This window comes from Vanessa cardui, chromosome 13, assembly GCF_905220365.1.
Source record: "Vanessa cardui chromosome 13, ilVanCard2.1, whole genome shotgun sequence".
Lineage (NCBI taxonomy): Eukaryota > Metazoa > Arthropoda > Insecta > Lepidoptera > Nymphalidae > Vanessa > Vanessa cardui.
Window position 1 is genome coordinate 11,126,027 of NC_061135.1, and position 20,448 is coordinate 11,146,474.

Genomic DNA, 20,448 nt, shown 5'->3' on the forward strand with positions numbered 1-20,448 from the left:
AAAAAAATATTTGTTAGTTAAAACAAACGAAAAAGTATTATAAACATAAAATAGAGTATCATTTTAAATGCACTGCTGTTTAAACAGATAACATTTCATTTACATATGACCTTTTGCACAAATAGTAACAAATTTAATTTTATACCAACATATTAAATACAGTTATGAAAATGAATACTATTTATTTTTTATAGGCCTATCGCCAAGTTGCCACAATTCTTTCTTGTTAGTAAAAATATTTAAAAATAATTTTACATTTATTCTGTTATAAGATAGCATAATTGAATGTCATTATAATTTCTACTTTATCTCGTTGACACGGTATTATTTAATATAATAATATCTAACGCAGTGTCTTTTTAAAAAGCGAATATTAGTGTTTAATGAAAGTAGAAAAAAGGGGCATATAATGAATAGTCAACGTGAAATAATTCAGGCAATTAAATTTACTTATAAAATATAAACCCCTATAGATTTCATCTGATGAAATCAGAACCTCCTTATGAGTTTTCCGTAGTCGCATACTAAATTGTTATTGAGATTTTTTTTTCTAACGGTCCATAAATAATATTTTCTTTTTGACAAAGTTATATAAAAGCGCGGATTATAAATGTTATAAGAACATAATTTAGAAAATGGCACATATAATTTGAACATTGCATATCACAGTCTGAAATTGTTATTTACAAATGACAGCTAAATAACAGTTTATAAAAATTTTTCATGGTAACATTAAATTTAAAAAAAAAATGAGTATATTATAAAAAAAAGGAATATATTTTAACCCATTGCTTGTACTTGTTTTCCAAATTTTTCGTGTAATTCTGTCATGTAGAATTTAAAAAATTAATACGAAGGTGGAGCTGACGGTTCTGGTGAAAAGGGTTGCCTTGAGTATGGAGGTGGACTCTGAGGGAGCACGTATGGGATCGCCTGACCTTCGGGTAAAGGAGGAAAGGCCGGTATCGGCATAGATGTGGAGTTCTGATCAGCTCGAGACTGGACGTTTGTTTCGAAAACTCCTGGAAGACTATTCTTAGAACCGAACATATTACCATCGACCACGTTTGCCACAACAGGGTACGGGTAGTTAGGGATGGGACCCGGTGGACAAATCTGTATATTTTGAAAATTCGGCGCGTTAGCGAAGGCTTCAGTGTACGGTTGGCTGACATAAGTCGGATCGTTTGGGTTAGGTATGGGCGCGTTTGGAAGGCAATCGGCCATGGGATGAGTCAACTTTACGTCTGCATTACTACCTATAGGTACCAGACCCATGCAGAACTGTGTTTCATCGTAAATATCGTCGTTGCAGCCTGACACTTTCATTGTGACCTAGAAGAAATTAAGAATACATTAATATTACATAGTTGTAGTTTAATAAAATAATAATCATCTACACAAATTTTAATTGCTTGGTAGGATTGAAATACCTTTACATTCATATGCGTCCTAAGCATATGAATGTAAAGGTATTCCAATCGTATCTCATATATAAAAACAATCCTAGGTGGCCTTAAATTAATAATTGTCATATTTATTAGCAACATTAAACCATAGCTAAACAAGTAAATAATTTGGCCGAAAACGACTCCACAAGCAGATGAAGGTTAAACGTTTAAGATTATAAACGAATATTCTCGAATACATTAGCTAAGATCATTGAAAATAGTTATATAATATCAACCGCATCACCTTCAAGAAGTATCCGACATCTATAATTCCACAGTTGTCCAGGTTCAGTGCGATGAAGCTTGGTAACACGAGATCGAAGGTATAGTCTCGTTTCGTTTTACTCAGAATCGGACCTTTTACCATCGTCATGATGATTTCTTCTGGCGGTATGACCGAGGACATCGGCTGTTGACTTAAGTACCGCATTTTCTAAAAAGACAATTAAACTGCTATTATAGCTGTTATATTATAATACCAAATAGTATTTATAATGACAAACAAATTTCCATGAAAAATAACTAACATATGTATGTATATTATAATTTTTAAGTTACCTGAACTTTACTCAAATAATGACTTTTCTACTCTATATATACTTCAGTGTTAAGTTCAATTAAATGAGTTACTATGACACCTTATACAGTTTACAATTTTAATCTACATGAATATTTAGGTAGCCATAATATGTCCAATTGAAAATAGTACCATGTATGCTGTTCCTTGTTTGTCCATTCTCTAAATATGCACTCACCTTGGCCACTTGGAACACGATCTTGGAGACCTCTACATTGGCGCGGTTGTGCGCGCGCACGGTCAGCGGCACGCACTCGCCCGGACTGGCGCCCGAGTGCGGCGCGTGCACGCTCACATGCAGCGCCCGCTGTGCGCATGTGCAGTTGCAGCTGTACACTTCCTCGAACTCCATTTCTATAGGTCTCTGTCGATGATTACACCCATTAACACATTTTACTATTTTTAAGGAAATATAGTTCACTTGTGTATTCGCACACACTTGCTCTAAATTATCCTATGCAGTTATCTAAAACTTAAAATTGTACAGTAGCAAAAGTTGCCTATACATATTGCTATTGCCTATTGCCTATACAATAGTCAAACTTGCATTGAGTTTACTCATAAAACATGTAATTTTTAGTAACATAGAGAATGATGATAACTTTTTACTATAAAGTAGTATAAGGTACAATTGGTACAAAAGCCAGCAAGAGATTTTTTTGGCTAAGCAGACATTTACCGTAATTTCTTCAGTGTTTAAGTCCAAAGGAGCAATGACTTGAAATTGTTTGACTATTTCCTCCTTAGTAACTCCATCTGGATGTAGCAAATATGCAGTTACATTGTATGTTACTTCACCTTTCTCCTCTTGAAATGATGATGGAGCATTGAAGGGTATTTGATATTGAAACGGTAGAGAATGGTTACCAGCTGGAAGAGATGTGACACCTAAAACAGAATATATAATTATTTTAACAAAGTAATCAAGAAAAATATTACTAATTTTCATTTATTCAATAGACTGATTATACAGAAAATATTGTTAAAAATTAATTGAATATGAAAAATTTACCATTCCCTCCAACAATACATTGTGAAAAGTTAAAATATTCCTCATGACCAACATATTTGACCACTTTTTTCTTTTTTACACCATTATAGATTTCTTGCTCTTCTTCTGTCCATAATACATTTGCCTCTCCTTTATATACCACATTTAAGTCTAAAAAAACAATAGTATAAATTGTTGCATGGATTGGTCTGACAAGATTGTCAACAGTTCATCTGTACTAATATAATCACTGAATTTGAATGAAACTTAAACCCAAAAACCATTATAGGTTACAAAAAAATTACTGTGCACCAGATGCTTGCCTAATTTCATATAAAAATAATATAAACTTACACAAAAAAGACAAGCTAGTATTCAGCTCAAAATTAACTTTCCCAAATATAGGCTGCCCTGAGTAATAAACATCTCTCGGTTCATCTAATATTATTGTACCATTTTGAAAACCTACACCATTTGACACCATCCTTAATTTTTTAGTGAAGCTTATATTTTTAAAGGCTTTTTGTAAATACGAATATAAATAACAACGTTTCAACGTAAATTTGAACGATACGATACTAAATCTTCTTCCCAAGTCAGATCCTTATCGAAAGGTAAATACTATACTAATATAATTTTGTATTTGATATTGTTAACATTCTAATGGTCACAATTTCGTTTTATTTTTTTTATATTTTTTTAGGCTATCAATCTTACTATAATTATAACAAAATAATATAATTGACAATTTTGTCATACAACAATCACTCAAACTTCAAAGTGACATTTCAATAGTTGACTTAATAAACATGCATGTAATTAAATTTCCCTAATATAAAGCCACAAAAAATATAATTCGGCAAATAAACACGTTTTCTTGCCATAAAATTAAATTAAATTTTAAGGCTTTTTTATTCCCGTAATAACGGTGTTATTCATTTTGGTGACATCACACTGATGAAAACAGTTGTATATGTAGAACCGGCCTCATTGGTGGCGGAACTGTAAATATTTGGTATTTTTTGGGAATATAATTAACTACTGAAAATATTATTTTTTGCCTATTTGACGTCACGCCATGGCTGCTCGTGTTTCGCGTGATAAAAATTACGAATTTTAATTTTAATGTAATAAAATAATAATGCGGTTCAAATCAAAATAATCAAATATGATTCTACATATATTTTAACTTTTATTAAATTTCCATTTTATATTCTGTAATTATTCGGAAGAGCAAGCAAGAGGTTATACTTTAAGTAGAGCGAAATATTAGAGAATGCAATCAACACAGTCTGTAATTTGGCGGAATTCCGTCATCACTTTCTGTTTTTCTGAGTCGTAGGCCTCTTTAAAAACTGTAATGAATGTTGTGCTAGCACTCGCGCCACCCTGTTGCATATACGGCTTGTTGTAGCTTGAGACAATCCATGAAGGTAGCCAACATCTTCTTGTAGCTAAAATAAAAACACATTTTAAAACGAATAAACAAACATCAATAATGTAAAGGATGAACATTATGTATAAATTTGCATACCTCACGACGTCCGCAACATCTTATTGCCGTCAAAATTTGCAACTCTGGTGAGGTACCACAACCTTTAGCGCTCAGCTGCAAGTCATCGCGGACTAAATTTATAATAAAAGTAGCCGTTTTTTTAGAAATTCGATAACGCTTTTGGAACTCTTCATCGTCCAAAGAAAAGGGATTTCCTCTTGGCCGATATACTTTTCTGCGCCGTTTCATGACATCATTTTCAACTAGCGCAATAACTTTCAGGGCTTGTAATGCTTGCATGTTTAGGGAATTAATTAAGATTTAAGATTTCGTTTAACAGAACTTGCGACGTCGGATGTAGTACCAATCAAATGTCATTGCAAAAGTCAGCTGATCAAAGTCGGCCATGTTTCTTTCTGTTGTACGGTTATTGAAGGTTTATGGTAGGGTCCTATGATGATCTTGTAAATCAAAGACACTTTATTTATTAAACTTTTTCGATAATGATTATCATTTCTCAGTTGTCACGACACGACAAAAAATAATTTATAAAGACGGCACGACGATGAGTATGTTTTTATATCTAGAGATTCGAGCTGTCAATGTCAATTGTCATTTGTCATTTTTAGCGAAGTTGAAGCCAATCCAGTAAAATTGTAAACCACGTTTGCTTCACGCATTGAATTGCAATTATAAGTGCACTTTATTTTTATTAAAAACATGGGTAAACTGGATGTAGCTATTTTGCGGTATCTAACGCCAGAAGATTTTCGTGTATTAACCGCGGTAAGAATGCAGACTTGAGACGAGGTTTATCAATATAACCATGTTCTAATTTACATTTAAAAAATTGGTTGATTATTTTAAGGTGGAAATGGGTATGAAAAACCATGAAATGGTGCCGGGATCTTTAGTTGCATCTATTGCTAATTTGCGCCACGGAGGAGTGCACAAGCTTATGAAAGATTTATGTAAACACAGACTTTTGACTTACGAGCGTGGTAAACATTGTAAGTATTGGTCTTTTTTTATTATACTAAGAATATTTGAATGTTACTTGATTTTAGCAATTTCAGCTGTACCCTACAGTCGAAAAAATAAAGTAGTTGCAATTAAAATAAAATACTGTAATTAAAAAATATTAAAAATGGAGAATCATTAACTATGTTTTGTTTTGTTGTGACTGTAGTAGACACTCATTACACAACAAGAGTATTTCACCTTAGTAGGTGGTTTAATATGCTCTGCTGTAGAATAATTAGTCTTTATTGTTATTAGACAAGATGTTTAAGAAGTTTTATTAATTTATAGATGATGGGTATCGACTTACAAATGCAGGCTATGATTACTTAGCATTAAAGGCCCTTACAAATAGAAAGGTGATTGCATCATTTGGTAACCAGATTGGTGTTGGCAAAGAGTCCAATATATATACAGTAGCTGATGAAGATAGAAATCCCTTGTGCTTGAAGCTCCACAGGTATTGTTCACAACATGATTAATGTATATATTTTTATCAAGTAATGATTTTTTGTTTATTTAATAAGATAATTTTAAGTTGTATTTACAAAAAGATTTAAATATAAATAGCTAATGTCTACTAAGTAGCTAGACCTTAACCATCCCTCCCATTTTGATGAGAGATATTAGCCTTTTCAGATTGCTGTTTTTTTATATGTAAATTAGGTGCATGTCTGAGGAAAAGTGTCCACACTCCCCAGAGACATTTGCACCAGAATAAATTTGAATCATTCCTTACATAGCTAATATGTCATATAAATCAAAAAAGATGATCTGATTCTTGGTTTACTCACCCTTCACCACAAAACTGAACAGAACAATACTAAGTATAACCTGGCAGTAGAATATGTGATGATCTACCTAGACAGTTCTGCACAAAATCTACTACAAAGTAATGTTGTAAGCAAGTAGTAATTAGCAAGTGCCTCATTCCAATTTGCTAAACATGAGTCATATTAATATTTCTTTTAGTATTGAGCACAAGGCACAAGGCTCATATATATGGAATATAAAATCTATTTAATATCCCTCGGTCTTTAGGTAATACTCATCTTGGTAATGGGATGTGTAAATGAGATATTTTTGTTGTTTTGCAAAGCTGTATTTGACAATTTAAAATCCTTCACCTTGAAATGAAATATTATAAGGCTAACAACTTCAAATGCAACATAATTTATGAATATATTTAATTACCAGATTAGGAAGAACTTGCTTTCGAAACATCAAAGACAAGAGAGACTATCATGCTCACCGCAACAAAACATCCTGGCTTTACCTTTCACGCATATCTGCAACGAAGGAATTTGCATACATGAAGGCTTTGTACGATCGTGAATTTCCTGTACCAAAGCCAATCGATTTTAATAGACATTGTGTTGTTATGGAGCTCGTAACTGGTGGACCAATGTAAGTAATTGTAAAGTAATGGAACATAATTTTTAACTAATAAATGTTTTTAGAGTGTTACCATATTTTAGTTGCAATAAATATTATAAGTTTCATGTAAAATAATTTCTTCAGTGAGTTCAGATCAATTCTGGACGCGGCGACATTGTCAACAGAGTATACGTGAGGTTTTATTACGCTCGATTGAGTGTGTGTGTATTTTTAAGAAAACTCACTCATACAAGCCTGTGCAACAGGCTAGTGTGTCTTTCTAAGGTTTACCCATAACCTTGGTCGATAAAAATTAGCTCCTAGATATTACTGCTTCACTCAACTGAAGAAGATTCTGTGATATATAATAAGAATTTTATGTCGAGCTCAGGTCCGTTCGAGTATGGAGTATTGTAGTCAGTTACGGAATCGTTTTGCTTTCCCATTTCGTGTATGCACAGCAAAAATGTGGAATGTTCTTATGGCGTCTGTGTTTTTTTAAATATTTACTATCTATCCGGATTTTTCAAGACGACAGTAAATCACGTCAAGACATCTTGGCTTTATTTTAACATCACTTTCCTAGTTTGGCGGCATTAGGCAAAGTAATAAATGGTTTACAGGACCAATGCCAATATAGTATAGCCAGATGACGGGGCATTTTACGTCAATGCATATACAATGTACATACTTATTCCAGGACACATGTAACTGCAGTAGAAGATGTTGAAGGCCTATATGATGAGCTGATGTCCTTGATCGTACGATTGGGTAACTGTGGAGTCATACATGGAGACTTCAATGAATTCAATATAATGATAGACAAGGATGGACATCCAATCATTATCGACTTCCCACAGATGGTTTCTACTATGCACCTCAATGCCGAACTGTAAGAATATGTTAACATATATTTTCATTTAATTATTGTTCCCATAAACCCAGATATGCAGATTATTTCTTATCGAATCTCAAATTTAATAACGGCAATTTCTAAGTGTACGATTGTACATAATCAAATGGCAAAGTACCGTAACCGTAACCATTACAAACAGGTACTTTGATCGCGACGTGAAATGCGTCCGAGAATTTTTCAAGCGGCGCTTCGGCTACGAGAGTAGCCTGTACCCGCGGTTCAGCGACCTGCAGCGGGACGACCGGCTCGACCACGAGGTGGCGTGCTCCGGCTACCGGCGCTCGCCCCACGACGAGGACGCGCTTTTGCAGGTACGCTCGCACTGACCACAGATTAGAAGTGGAGTAGGGGTAAAAATAGTGTCGTCTTTTAAATCCCTCAGCCATAATTGAACATCTAATATTTATAAAAGAATTACAGTTGTTTGTCACAAATTACTTATTGATTGTGCTTGTAATGTTGTTATTAATTGGCTTTATGTACAAGGATTTTCGGGTGAGAATAAATGTACTATTATATTGCGCTATGAAAGACTTTAAACATTACAAATTTATTTTGTTGCACTTGAGCTAAATAATTTCGGTGATTAAAGGCATATTATATACTGCAAAGAAATTGTGAACTTTTAATGTAACCTATATTTCAAATAGAAAGGAAGGTTATTTTTGTATATCAAAAATAGATAACGACCAAAAATGTCTCCTTGTGGGACGCCCGTTTTCAGGAGCCTTCCACATATGAAAACTTAATTCAAGCCCAGTTTTATAGTTATTGTAGGTGTTTTGTTTGACCTTAATACAATTTATTTCAGGAAATGGGTATTAGCCTCCAAATAAGTGATGATGAAGACAGTAGCGCTGAAGAGGAGAATCCTGAACCAGAACAGACTTCTAAATATTCTGAAAATGAAATTACTACACTCAGGCTTGAGGTGAGATAATTAAATTCGAATTTTTCTTTTTGTATATTTTTCGCCATCTATGTTAGCTTTTAATACAGTAGACTAATGATAAATATGTTTCGTCTGTATTAGGTGGAAGCTTCAATAAAACGGGATGAAAACCCCTTGGTGAATAATGTTATAAACAACACTCAAAGTTTATCTTTAGATGATAATATTGACACAGAAGAAGTACCCACATTAGTGCCGGTAGAAAAGACAACTGCTGAAGATAAAAAAACCTCAGAAAACGAAGACAAAACTACACAGAAATACAGACTGGCTATGATCGAGAAAGCATTATCCGATGTGAGATCAACTAGATCTTACACGTCAGCAAGTACAATAGCCCCAGAAATAGTGAAACAACAAGTTAAGAAAAACCTAGACGCTAGGGAGAAGAGGGCAGCAAGAAAGAAGGCGATAGCAAAGGGAGAAGCAAGTGCTGTGACGAGACAGAAAAGAGATAACAAGGAGACAATAAGAGAGAGTCACGGCCTGTGGGGTTGGGCGGAGTGATTGATCAAACATCATATGGTTTCATATGTAAAATATTTAAACATGGAAATTAAAATAGTTCCGTACAAATGAAAACTGAAATTGTTTGTATATTTAACAATATTTGTATGCGGAGTAAATATATGTATATTTTAAAGACATATTAGTTTGATTGTAAAACACAAATTACTTCAATCCAATATTTATAATTCTCAATCTACTATTTTTTTCACAATCTAAATAAATAAAATTATAGGATTTTTTTACAGTAAATGTGCACGATAACCTGGGAAATAGAATTTTAATTCTTAAAATTGCGTATTCAAAGTCGCACTTGCACCAATTTTTCATATATTTTCATGTTATATTATCATCAAATTAAGCCTCCTTTGTTAACGTTCTATATTTAATGTGCACCATTAGTGTCTTCTACCCATTAAAAGCTACAGTTTTAGGTAGAGTGTGATTATCTATTTATTATATATTATCGTCTTTATTAAAATAATATTTATATTGATAAGGTTCATTTTTTGTAAGAATTTTATTAACCTTCAATTCTGCTAATTTATTCTCCTCCTCCTCCTCTTATTTTCTGAACGATAGTAATGTCTCCATTGACTCAGAATTTGTCTTTGTTGAGTAGTCTTCCTTCTTCTTATTAGTCTTTGTAAGATTCGGGATTCCTCAGCTGATCTAGTTAGTATTCGAACAATTTGTCCAAAATCGGTTCATCTCAAAATGGATCGCCCTTTTATGGATTGGAATTAAGAACCTCCTCAGTGTTTGCAAATGCTCCTAACACGGCATCGCTGTACTCAGTATAAAATATAAAGATTTCTGTACGGCAGGACATTGCAGCCCCGTTTACGCTATCGTGCATTTGTTACTTTCCCATGGTATATTTGATGACGATAACCGTCTCGTAATCTAATCGCTGTAACTTACATATTGTGAGGGTGCTAGATCCTACTCCCTTGCCATCGGCCCAATCCTGGGAAGCTTATTTATCTATTACACTACTTTCTCTGTGTAGGTTAAGTAAAAGGTCTTACGCTGGGTTGCATAGGAACAGGGATTTTGGATGATATGCGTTACTATCAAGATGTCTTCGAAATAGTTATCGAGTGCTCTCCCATGCCATTCCTGAGTATTGAAACTATTATTCATCACTTCTATCACTTCTGCTCTTTCGATCGAGAGGTGATTTTTTCTTTTAAATCATGGTCAATGCTGTAGTGGTCGTTATAATGTAGAATTTATTATTAAAATTTCGATAAAATTAATTTTCTTGTAGTTTTTTAGTACCCTGGAATTCTATTTTTCCACTTTATCTTTGGGACGGGGTTTTTCCCTGTTATCAAGGGGTGAATGAGATTGAGTTCGTACAAGGAAGTTTCGTTTTTGGTATTTCCGAGCTCTTTGAGTCATTTTCATCTACCTGTAGAGACTGCAGTAGGAATGATCATCTTTCAGCATTATGATCTCTGAGGTATTACTGTATATAACCCTAGTAAATTATTATAAATCTTAAGGATGTTACTGTATTGAGAGAGCCCCAGGGCTTGGAGTATTGCCACATGCTTGATTATCTGTTTGCAACTACGCGAATGGTTATGCTTCGGTTCTCATGATTGGTTGCTTTTGGGACTATATTTTTTGATCGCTTGAGAAGTCCTCACGAGCCAGTGTTATTGAGACCGTGACAATTGGACTAGTTTGGTCTTTGTTCATAAAGTTTTTAACGATTCAGTGGATAGACGCTCTCGTGCTCAGGGCTTCTTGTTTTTAAATTTCTTTTTTAATCTATTTCCGTTGAAGACATTGTGAGCCAAAATGCACAGAACATTGATCGGTAGATCAGTTATAGGTAATATTTTGGTTCAATATAGCATGTAATAAAATGCTTATATATTCAATTACTCGTTGGAATGGGAAAGATCTGCCGGAATAATAAAAATAATATTAAATTATTATATCTAAATTGCATAATTTCAATTATCATTTTAATTAACAAAAAAAATTAAAATATTGTTGCTATTTAAACTTGATAAGAAGTAGGTACTAATTATAAGAATATTCTGCCCAGTTTGTCTTGAATAATATCAATAAATGTGATCGTCGACCGTCGTTATACGTTTAAATCGCATTATCATAATTGTTTTGGCACCACTAATATTTTACCATTGACTAATTCACAAAATGTATTTTTTTTTCCTAGCTATAGAGGATTGGACGTACACTGATGGGGTGTACGACAGCTGTTGGTCAACGTATGGGACGATCAATAGATTTTTTTTAACATCGGGGCTGCTCTCACAATGGATCTGCTGTATCATTTGTCTTTTGTTTCTTTCGATGTTGTTCTTTTCATGTAAAATCAGCTATAAATTGAAATTTAATTGGTAATTCAGTGTAAAAAGCTTAATTCGAATTAAGTATGGAGTTTTCAAAGAGTCGACTGAAGTAAGTATGTAGTATGTATTATTATCTTAAGAGATAATTTATTATAAAATAGGTACTTATTTCATGTGTTTTTGACGACAAACGAAGTAAAGAAATTTTAACTGATTCTTCAACCTATGTCGTATTTATTTTACTGCGAACTTGAAAAAGGGATCGTATACAACTTGTATACTTTCTTGTTTGTTTAACAATTTCTTGAAAATGGCTCTACTGAGCATCATCATATTTATTTAGGGATGCAGTTAAATATCCTTCTTTATAAAGTATACATAAAGCAATGGTTTTCCAAGAGTAGTAGTTTGCAGAGAGCGTTCATTATCAACTTTCAGTTTTTTAGATGTATTTTGAAGTTTTAGTAATTCTCTTTCTATGATATACAACATATAATTATACAGTTCCGTTGTCCCTTACATAAGATAAAATAAAACACGAGAACACCATTAAAAAAAATAGTAATAAATAACTTGCACATCACAAAGATCAACTACAAATAATTTTATTCTATGAAAAATTCAATTGTACAAGTGAATTGGGTCTCATGTGTAGAACGGCAGTTTTGTGCATACTACCGATTAAAGTGATTAGACTGATTACTAAAGTGACATAGGAATAAGTTAGTAGACAAAAATAAACTCACTCAGCACTGAGCATAGCAGTGGCTACGGGCTCAGTGATACAGTGACAATCGCTTAGAGCGCACGCGTAACCATGGCACAGGATAACCTCACCGCTGTTTTACACAAAACAAAAGATTTACGACTGGTAAGTTGTATTGGAAATAATATTTAGTTTTAACATTGTAAATGATTCGACTTAGCAGATATAAAAAAAATAAAACAGTTGCGATATAAATATAAATTATAGGTGTTTAAAATACCTTTTCCAATAGAAATACTTTCACCTGAACAGAGTGACGGAACTGAATCAACTGATAAATAAATAAAATTAGTGCAAAATTTAAATATGTTAATAAAAAAACCAAGTGCGATAAAAAGTCATAATATATTATTAGAGTGATATAATCTTTATTCTTATTTTAAAATGTTTAGCGACATTACGATAAATAAAAACATATTGTGTCGTGTATTACTTTAACTTTTACACAAAAATAATTTACAGTCAGTCATTACTTTTTTCTTGTAATAATAATTGATTTTTCATGACATCATTCTTATCGAGAGTTAAAACATAATAATTAAATATTAAGTAATATGTGAGCTTGATGAGGTTATCAACCAAGTTTATGATAACGATATATATATTTTTTAATAAACTTTACATATTCATAAGAGCTGCAATGTTGGTGTAGAATCAAATATAGTGATACATAACCTTCGAATGACTTATAATTCCTAGATATACAACGGAACACTCCACTTTAAATCATTTATTATTAAATTGATGTGTAAGTTCTAATAAAAGAGATATTCATTAAAATTAGATAACTAAAAAACACAAAGTGTACTGTCGGTATATGGTTCCATTAGTAATGTAAATGCCCGAAAATGCCCTTCAGTTATGCATAGGTCTCCTCTTACGAGCTAGGACCTCCTTTCACCATGCTGCACAACTGCAGGTTAATGGGTTGTGAAATGAGTAGCGATTTTAAATTTAAATTATATTCAGCAAATTTAATAGAACACTAGCAATACTAAAAATATAAACAAAAATATACTACTTTACTATTTTTTCTTTTCTAGGAACAAACGCCGATTCCGCAAATAGCTGATGATGGTATGTAACAAGTTAATATTTCTTTACTTTATGTACAAGTAAACAATGTAAAATTAAAATTATCATTATACTAACAAAACTAACAGCAAAAAGCAAGCTGTATTTAATAGTAAATAAATCCATTGTGTAAAACAAACTGTTCCTTCTGTTAATATTTTGTTTAAAAAATAGTGCGAATTATATATGAAACTAGCGGCCCGTCCCGGCTACGCGCGGGGGGTACCTAATCTTTTTTAAACATTTTTACCTTATATTTCTATTTTTTTGTTGCCTTTTTAACAGTCGTCGATCTGTTTCAACTTATTTACACAAAAATCTTAATAAATTATACCTAAACCTTCCTTATAAATTCCTTTGTCTTTTAGTGAAAACCGCATAAAAATCCGTTCAGTAGTTTTGGAGTTTATCACGAACATGCAGACAGACCGACGCGGCCGGGGACTTTCTTTTATAATATGTAGTGATAATTATAGCAGAATTTCAAACTTCAGAATTTTGTGAAGAAATTGTCACACTATATACCGCATATTTGGAAAATACGCCGAAAGCGATTTAATTATTTTAATAATGTTTTTCAAATTCCAGAGGTACTTCTGCGTATGGATTGTGTGGGTATCTGCGGATCAGATGTCCACTACTGGCAGACTGGATCTTGCGGACATTTTGTGCTCAAAGAGCCCATGATTATGGGACACGAGGCCTCTGGAGTCGTTGCCAAGGTACATAGAAACTTGATACTATTTTTTGCCTACATACTTATAAATTATTACGCATAAAGAATAACTATAATAAAAAATAACCATTAACTTTTTGATATAATTTATTCGTTATTATTTTATCTTTGAGATGTAATGCGTTTTAATATATAAAAAGAAGCTAGGCTTCGCAGTTGTACACGTTTTAATTTTTTTCTTTAATGTTTTTTAGTCTTGATTAACGCGTTGAACGTGATTTTTATATTCTTGTGTAAAATAAATAGAAACTAAAATACAAAACTGCTTGCCGATAAAATGTTATTAGTTGACATTTACTTTAATTTAATGCAGCAATATGACGTACTTATACAGTAGATATTTTCGGCGATAAAATCAGAGGTAAACTAGTCTAGGCATCTACCACTATACTAATATGTCCAATTAATACAATAGGTAATAATTGTCTAAGGGATTACCTTTCTATATATCATGAGGTAGTAAATAAAGTAATAAATAGTAATTAATATATAATCGAAAAGCTTAATGTGATAATAATATAAGTACTACCAGTGTTTATTACCAAGACATACGCATTAAAATTAACATAATCAAATCGTATACGCTTCAAGTAAAAGCGACTTAATTATAATATACATTTAAAATCAAAATACGTTAAATAATCTTGTACGTAATATCGAGTCACTTACGTAAGAACCGCGCTGTTTCGATACCGGCAGTCGACACACACACAAAAACTTGACATTCAAATCAGTCAAGGCCGAATTTGGAGGTGTGTCTGTACATAATATATGCCGAAGAATTTCAAACGGTAGTAATAGTGCGTTTTACATTTTTTTTAAATAAAAATAATAACGTTCTATGCTATACATTAATTTTTTTTTAACGTCGTTCGATTAAAATTAATTAGCCGAAAAATTCTAATATTAAGAATCACATTCGTTATGTAGGTACATTCAGCGATTTTGGTTTATAGTTCCCGTTTATTTTTATTTATTTCTGGTATAAAAAAATGCTTTGTAGAAACAAATGACAAATGTTTCAATTTGGTCTAAATTCCATTATTTTAAATTCAGTAATAATTAGCTAATTTATTTCAAAATCATTATTTTAACCCCAGACTATTGTGATATTTATTAGTTTCTGTGTCTTCGTAGTCTTGCAGGACTGAAAATATAATTTAAAACAAGAATTTGCATTAATATTCGAAATAAAATTTGTTAAGTATATCTTAAGACAGATTAACCAATTATTTTTTTTTCATTTTGGCTTAAGATAATGAATTACATATGTAAATACGTAAATAACACCCGCATTCCGAACGTTTAGGTAAAAAATTCTAGTTTGCTCAGGGTACGATCGGACCCAAATATAACTGCAAGTTAAGAATTTCTCAATATACTAATAACGATTTTATACCACCAGTACCTAGTCATTAAAAGTTCTACCATGAGACAGCAGTACTTAGAATTTTTGTGTTTCGGTTTAAAGGGTGATTAAAGTAGGCCTATGAAGGATATAATACGCCTTGGGCATATTTGGTCTATGGGTGGTGGTGACTACTTACCATCAAGTAAACCATTTGTAAGTCCTCCAACCATACTGAAATAAAAATTTTAATTTGATACATTTATATACGTGAGATGATAGGATACAATATTTATTACAAAACAAACGACTACCAAAAGCGCTACCATAACTAGTTCAAAAACCATATCATTATCTATATTGCGGTGTCAGTGTTATAGTACCAATTAAAATATTAAATACGTAAACGGGTATTTCTTTATCGTATTATTTATTTATTAATAAGATAACTCTTTATTAGATTAGATATGTAACTGAAATTTTCCAAAGATTACATTAGAGAAAGTAAAATAATATTTTAACTTGTTTATTCATTATAAACATATTTCCTATAGATAAATATACTATAAATTGTTGTAATAATTCTGTATTAAAAAAGGAATTAGAGTATCCTTAATCAGTATGCAAATAAATCTTTATAATAAGGAAAACTAGAATTAGTCCCGAACATCGATTTATAAAATGTTTGCAGGTCTTAACTAAACAACTCTTACAGTCTTTAATGTCTTCTGTAATAAAAAAACAATATCTTATAAGTCACAGAAAATATCAAAACATTGCATTCAACAGATAATTTTTAGTCTTAAGAATATTTCTAAATTTTTCGACGATGTAGATGCAGATTTAGATATGCCTTCTTAAAATCTAGATAAACTCATCATATCACATCACTAATCATTACGTGAGTGACCTCATATCGTCCATGATTATCAATTAATTTGCTTTACTTAATGAGATAGGAATAGTGTATTGTCATATTAATTCATTATAGATGACGATAATGACGCGGCAAATTTATTGGCCAGATGCCATGTAATAGTCAGATGGATATTACAATTCTCACGTGTGTGCGAGAATAAAAGAGTAGTCTGTATTCCCTCGCCCCCGTAATCCGACGGAACTCCAAATACGACACGACCGAAATGTAAAATTCAAGCATAAGAACTGTTTTACGTGTTTTCCGCGGAACAGGGGTATAAACAATTCTCTGGACTTGTTTTAGCCGTGTATGATTTTGCGTTTTCCTGGAGCGGCCTCAAGGCTGTTACTTAAAAGATGTAATGTACAGACCACAACAACTTTTTATTGGCTCAACCTTAGGATTAAAATCAGGAGCTCGGGTTCTGTAGCATTTTAAACCGCAACGAGATACAATTCAAACGAGAATATATATAAACCACAAGATCGACGAGGCATATCAATCTGAAAGGATTACTTTATTAATAATTGCTAGGAACATGCAAATTTTAAATATATACGAACTTTACGCTCCCGGAAAATGTTGCCAATCTGAAACTGAATACGAAATAAATAAACATGTTATGATGCTAGTTGAGATAAGAATTGTAGTATTTATTTTCATTATAAAATGTCACGATTTAGTAGAGGGTATGGTCATTAAGTCCTTCCTTAGATAAGAGTTACACAATATTATTCTAATTGAACGCACATTTATATGTTATCATAATTTATCATCATTGTAATTTTAACCTTTAACTACTTTGATTGATATCACAACTACATTTATCTGAACTATAATTTCTTTACAAATTATAATGTTTTAACATCATATAAGATTATTATTTGTTGCATTGTTCGTTGACTTAGACTGGTTCCATAAATTGAGATATTCTTGAATTTGAATGTTTTTTTTAATAAGTATAAGAGATTAAATATTATTGATCAGCTGGGTGCCAAAGTGAAGAATCTGAAAGTTGGCGATCGCGTAGCCATCGAGCCTGGTGTGCCGTGTCGTTACTGCGAGTTCTGCAAGACGGGACGCTACCACCTGTGCCCCGACATTCAGTTCTGCGCCACTCCGCCCGTACACGGAAATCTCGCTCGTTATTACAAACATGCAGCTGACTTCTGCTACAAGTGAGTGCTATGTTAAGGGTTTGTTTTATTTCTCTCACTTTGTTCTCAATAATTATTAACTTCCCAGTAACATCGAGGGCATCATTTACCTTCTCTCACATGAATTTTAGCTTTAACTTATATTCTGAACACCCAGGCTCTTTATCAGTACAACAACAACAACAGCCTGTAAACTCCCACGGCTGGGCTAAAGGCCTCCTCTCCCTTTGAGGAGAAGGTTTGGAATATATTCCACCACGCTGGGTTGGTGGAATACACATGTGGCAGAATTTCTATGAAATTTGTCATATGCAGGTTTCTTCACATTTATCATCTAGAAAATTATATTTATCTCGACCGCGCTTTGCTTCAGACTCCCAGACCACGTTTCAATGGAGGAAGGTGCGCTGCTGGAACCGCTCTCGGTGGGCATCCATGCATGCAGGCGTGGTGGAGTGACAGCCGGAAACTCCGTGCTGATTCTCGGCGGGGGTCCTATAGGCCTTGTCACGTTACTATCTGCGCGCGCTATGGGCGCCAGCAAGATCATTATAACAGGTTACTTAAATAAATTTGAATGCCTTGTTTTAAGTAGACAGGTTTTTAGTGTGTAGTCGTAATTTTATATTAATTCGTTTCTGAATGTAACTTTTGTCTAAGTTGCATCATCCGTTATTTGTTTGTAGAAATAGATTGCTAGGTATTATTAATTTAATGTTAATTTCACGGCAACGTTAATATCACTGATATTTTTTTTATCTTAACAAATGCCAAGAACTTATCATCAAACTAAACACATTTTTGCTTTTATTTTAATAATATTGTGTCCATTTATTGTTTTAAAGTAAACATTGGTAAATTTAGATCTTCTGCAGTCACGATTGGATATGGCGAAGAAGCTAGGTGCTGACTATACTCTTCTGGTAAACAAAGACTCCAACGAAGCAGACATAGTTAGGAAGGTTCACGAATTGCTCGGGACGCATCCTGACATCTCCATCGACGCGAGTGGAGCTCAGTCTACAGTGCGGTTGGCTTTACTGGTACGACTTTTGTGGAACACTATGAAATTAAGTACGAGTAAACAAAGCAAATATATTATCAATTCTTAAATTTTGTTATTACGAAATATTACTATGGCACTCGTGAGCTAATAAAATAACAGTAATCACCATAGAGATTATAATATTTTTTATGATTTTAGTATACGCGATAGGAGACAGATAATTTTGTGTAAACAACAGAAATGTGTATCATACTCTAGAGGAGATATATACATGTGAGACCTTGTTTTGTAATTTTTAGCCGTGAATGGAATATTACCAACATTTTTTTTTAATTATTTAATAACTGACAAGATGGTTCAAGTTCAGCGACTAAATGGTTTGTCGCTTTTTTCAAAAGAATCTAAAATTGATGTATCAATAATATACACAAATCTACCAACCGGTAATACATTTTATTTTGAGCAAACATGGATGATAATCACCAATCTGGCTTTTTGTTCTTAAATAAAAAGGTCTAAAAAAAGAGGTCCATTAGGATAATGTTTGTTATAACATTGTTTAAAAAATATTCTCTACATTGAACAGGCAACTAAATCCGGTGGCGTGGCCGTGCTTGTGGGCATGGGCAGTCCTGAGCTCACGTTACCTCTGGCCGGCGCTGTCGCACGGGAGGTTGACATCAGAGGCATTTTCCGATATGTCAACGAGTACGTTATTTTACCATAATACTTACAGTTTATTTATATATTGCATTCGGATAACTATGCTATAGTATGCACTATTCCAGATCTGGATGATTATTTGTTTATATTACAATACTGGTCCAATTATCTAATTATATCACTTTTAATTTTCCTTTCAAAGTTCTGAGAGCAACTTGACTGACATTTTAAACAGCATTTTATCGCGAACCTGTAACCTAAACGATGTGATTATTTTATATCTCGACCAATGGTGGCATGTTAATTCAAGATCAAAATTCAAAATTAAACTTTGAAAGTTTATTTATCTTCATCCCTATTTCTATACTTCTACAATTGTTTTCTAATTATTTTTTGGTAACAGGTACCCCATAGCGTTGTCGATGGTGGCAAGTGGGCAAGTGGATGTGAAGCCGCTCGTAACTCATCACTTCAGTATGGAGGATACGCTAGAAGCATACGAGGTAGCGCGCCGCGGACTTGGCATTAAGGTCATGATACACGTTCAGCCTCGAGACGCCAACAACACTACCGCCTTCAACAACTGATACAGCTGATTACCGCCAGAGCCGCCAACAAATTTGTACATAATTTATATACGAACAATTCTATTGTATTTTATAAAAAAAAAACTTTTTTTGTTACGTGCAATTAAATTATTTTTATTTACAATCAAAATCGAAATAAATAACATGTAAAAATATATGTCGTTTATAGAATAAAAACATTAAATAAATGTTTTCTTGATTTTATTAGATATACACGCTAACTAAGATACGGAAATCTAAAGATACACTGATAGTGAATAAATTTCAAAATTCAGGAGGATATTTTTTTATACATACTTTATATCACATGTCGATGGAATTGCGAAACTATACAATGCTGAAAAAATTTAGTTATAATAATTCAAACTCAAACTCAAATAACTTTATTCAATATAGAAGCATTAAACTTTCTTATTGATGGTCAATTGAAACACTACCACCGGTTCGGAAAAGAAAATACGCTGACCTGAGAAGAACCGGCGACAGAAACTCAGCGGGTTTTTTTTTTGTTTGTCTCATATATTATATAAACAATTTAATATGAGATCAAATAGCCAGGAGGCGATCGTTTCA

At 32.9% G+C, this 20,448-nt stretch overlaps 3 protein-coding genes across 3 annotated transcripts; 2 read left to right on the top strand and 1 right to left on the bottom strand.

Annotated features, from left to right (window-relative positions):
* Positions 1-63: 63 nt before the first annotated feature.
* LOC124534908 (arrestin domain-containing protein 1-like) lies at positions 64-3,620 on the bottom strand. The gene is made up of 6 exons (XM_047110953.1): positions 3,374-3,620; positions 3,041-3,190; positions 2,708-2,916; positions 2,207-2,392; positions 1,696-1,884; positions 64-1,335 (listed from the first exon to the last, which is right to left on the bottom strand). Exons 1-6 carry the CDS (start codon positions 3,501-3,503, stop codon positions 847-849), a joined length of 1,353 nt encoding a protein of 450 aa, XP_046966909.1. The 5' UTR covers positions 3,504-3,620; the 3' UTR covers positions 64-846.
* Positions 3,621-4,548: 928 nt separating this feature from the next.
* On the top strand, positions 4,549-9,424 carry LOC124534907 (serine/threonine-protein kinase RIO2). The gene is made up of 8 exons (XM_047110952.1): positions 4,549-5,300; positions 5,383-5,524; positions 5,826-5,994; positions 6,732-6,941; positions 7,612-7,803; positions 7,967-8,138; positions 8,639-8,758; positions 8,861-9,424. Exons 1-8 carry the CDS (start codon positions 5,235-5,237, stop codon positions 9,284-9,286), a joined length of 1,497 nt encoding a protein of 498 aa, XP_046966908.1. The 5' UTR covers positions 4,549-5,234; the 3' UTR covers positions 9,287-9,424.
* A 2,910-nt stretch (positions 9,425-12,334) lies between these two features.
* On the top strand, positions 12,335-20,149 carry LOC124534730 (sorbitol dehydrogenase-like). Its single transcript, XM_047110719.1, has 8 exons — positions 12,335-12,490; positions 13,429-13,462; positions 14,048-14,181; positions 17,450-17,640; positions 17,993-18,177; positions 18,484-18,662; positions 19,212-19,333; positions 19,692-20,149. Exons 1-8 carry the CDS (start codon positions 12,437-12,439, stop codon positions 19,873-19,875), a joined length of 1,083 nt encoding a protein of 360 aa, XP_046966675.1. The 5' UTR covers positions 12,335-12,436; the 3' UTR covers positions 19,876-20,149.
* The last annotated feature ends 299 nt before the right edge of the window (positions 20,150-20,448 follow it).

What these genes read in the sequence shown, in the direction of transcription:
- LOC124534908 (XM_047110953.1), bottom strand. Translation starts at nt 3,503, where the DNA reads ATGGTGTCAAATGGTGTAGGTTTTCAAAATGGTACAATAATATTAGAT. An exon ending in TACTAGCTTGTCTTTTTTGT is followed by an intron (nt 3,191 to 3,373) that starts GTAAGTTTATAT and finishes TTGTTTTTTTAG; the next exon opens with ACTTAAATGTGGTATATAAA. An exon ending in TAAACACTGAAGAAATTACG is followed by an intron (nt 2,393 to 2,707) that starts GTAAATGTCTGC and finishes AATCATCGACAG; the next exon opens with AGACCTATAGAAATGGAGTT.
- LOC124534730 (XM_047110719.1), top strand. Translation starts at nt 12,437, where the DNA reads ATGGCACAGGATAACCTCACCGCTGTTTTACACAAAACAAAAGATTTA. An exon ending in GCAGCTGACTTCTGCTACAA is followed by an intron (nt 17,641 to 17,992) that starts GTGAGTGCTATG and finishes GCTTTGCTTCAG; the next exon opens with ACTCCCAGACCACGTTTCAA. An exon ending in CAGCAAGATCATTATAACAG is followed by an intron (nt 18,178 to 18,483) that starts GTTACTTAAATA and finishes TGGTAAATTTAG; the next exon opens with ATCTTCTGCAGTCACGATTG.
- LOC124534907 (XM_047110952.1), top strand. Translation starts at nt 5,235, where the DNA reads ATGGGTAAACTGGATGTAGCTATTTTGCGGTATCTAACGCCAGAAGAT. An exon ending in ATTTTCGTGTATTAACCGCG is followed by an intron (nt 5,301 to 5,382) that starts GTAAGAATGCAG and finishes GATTATTTTAAG; the next exon opens with GTGGAAATGGGTATGAAAAA. An exon ending in ATGCACCTCAATGCCGAACT is followed by an intron (nt 7,804 to 7,966) that starts GTAAGAATATGT and finishes CATTACAAACAG; the next exon opens with GTACTTTGATCGCGACGTGA.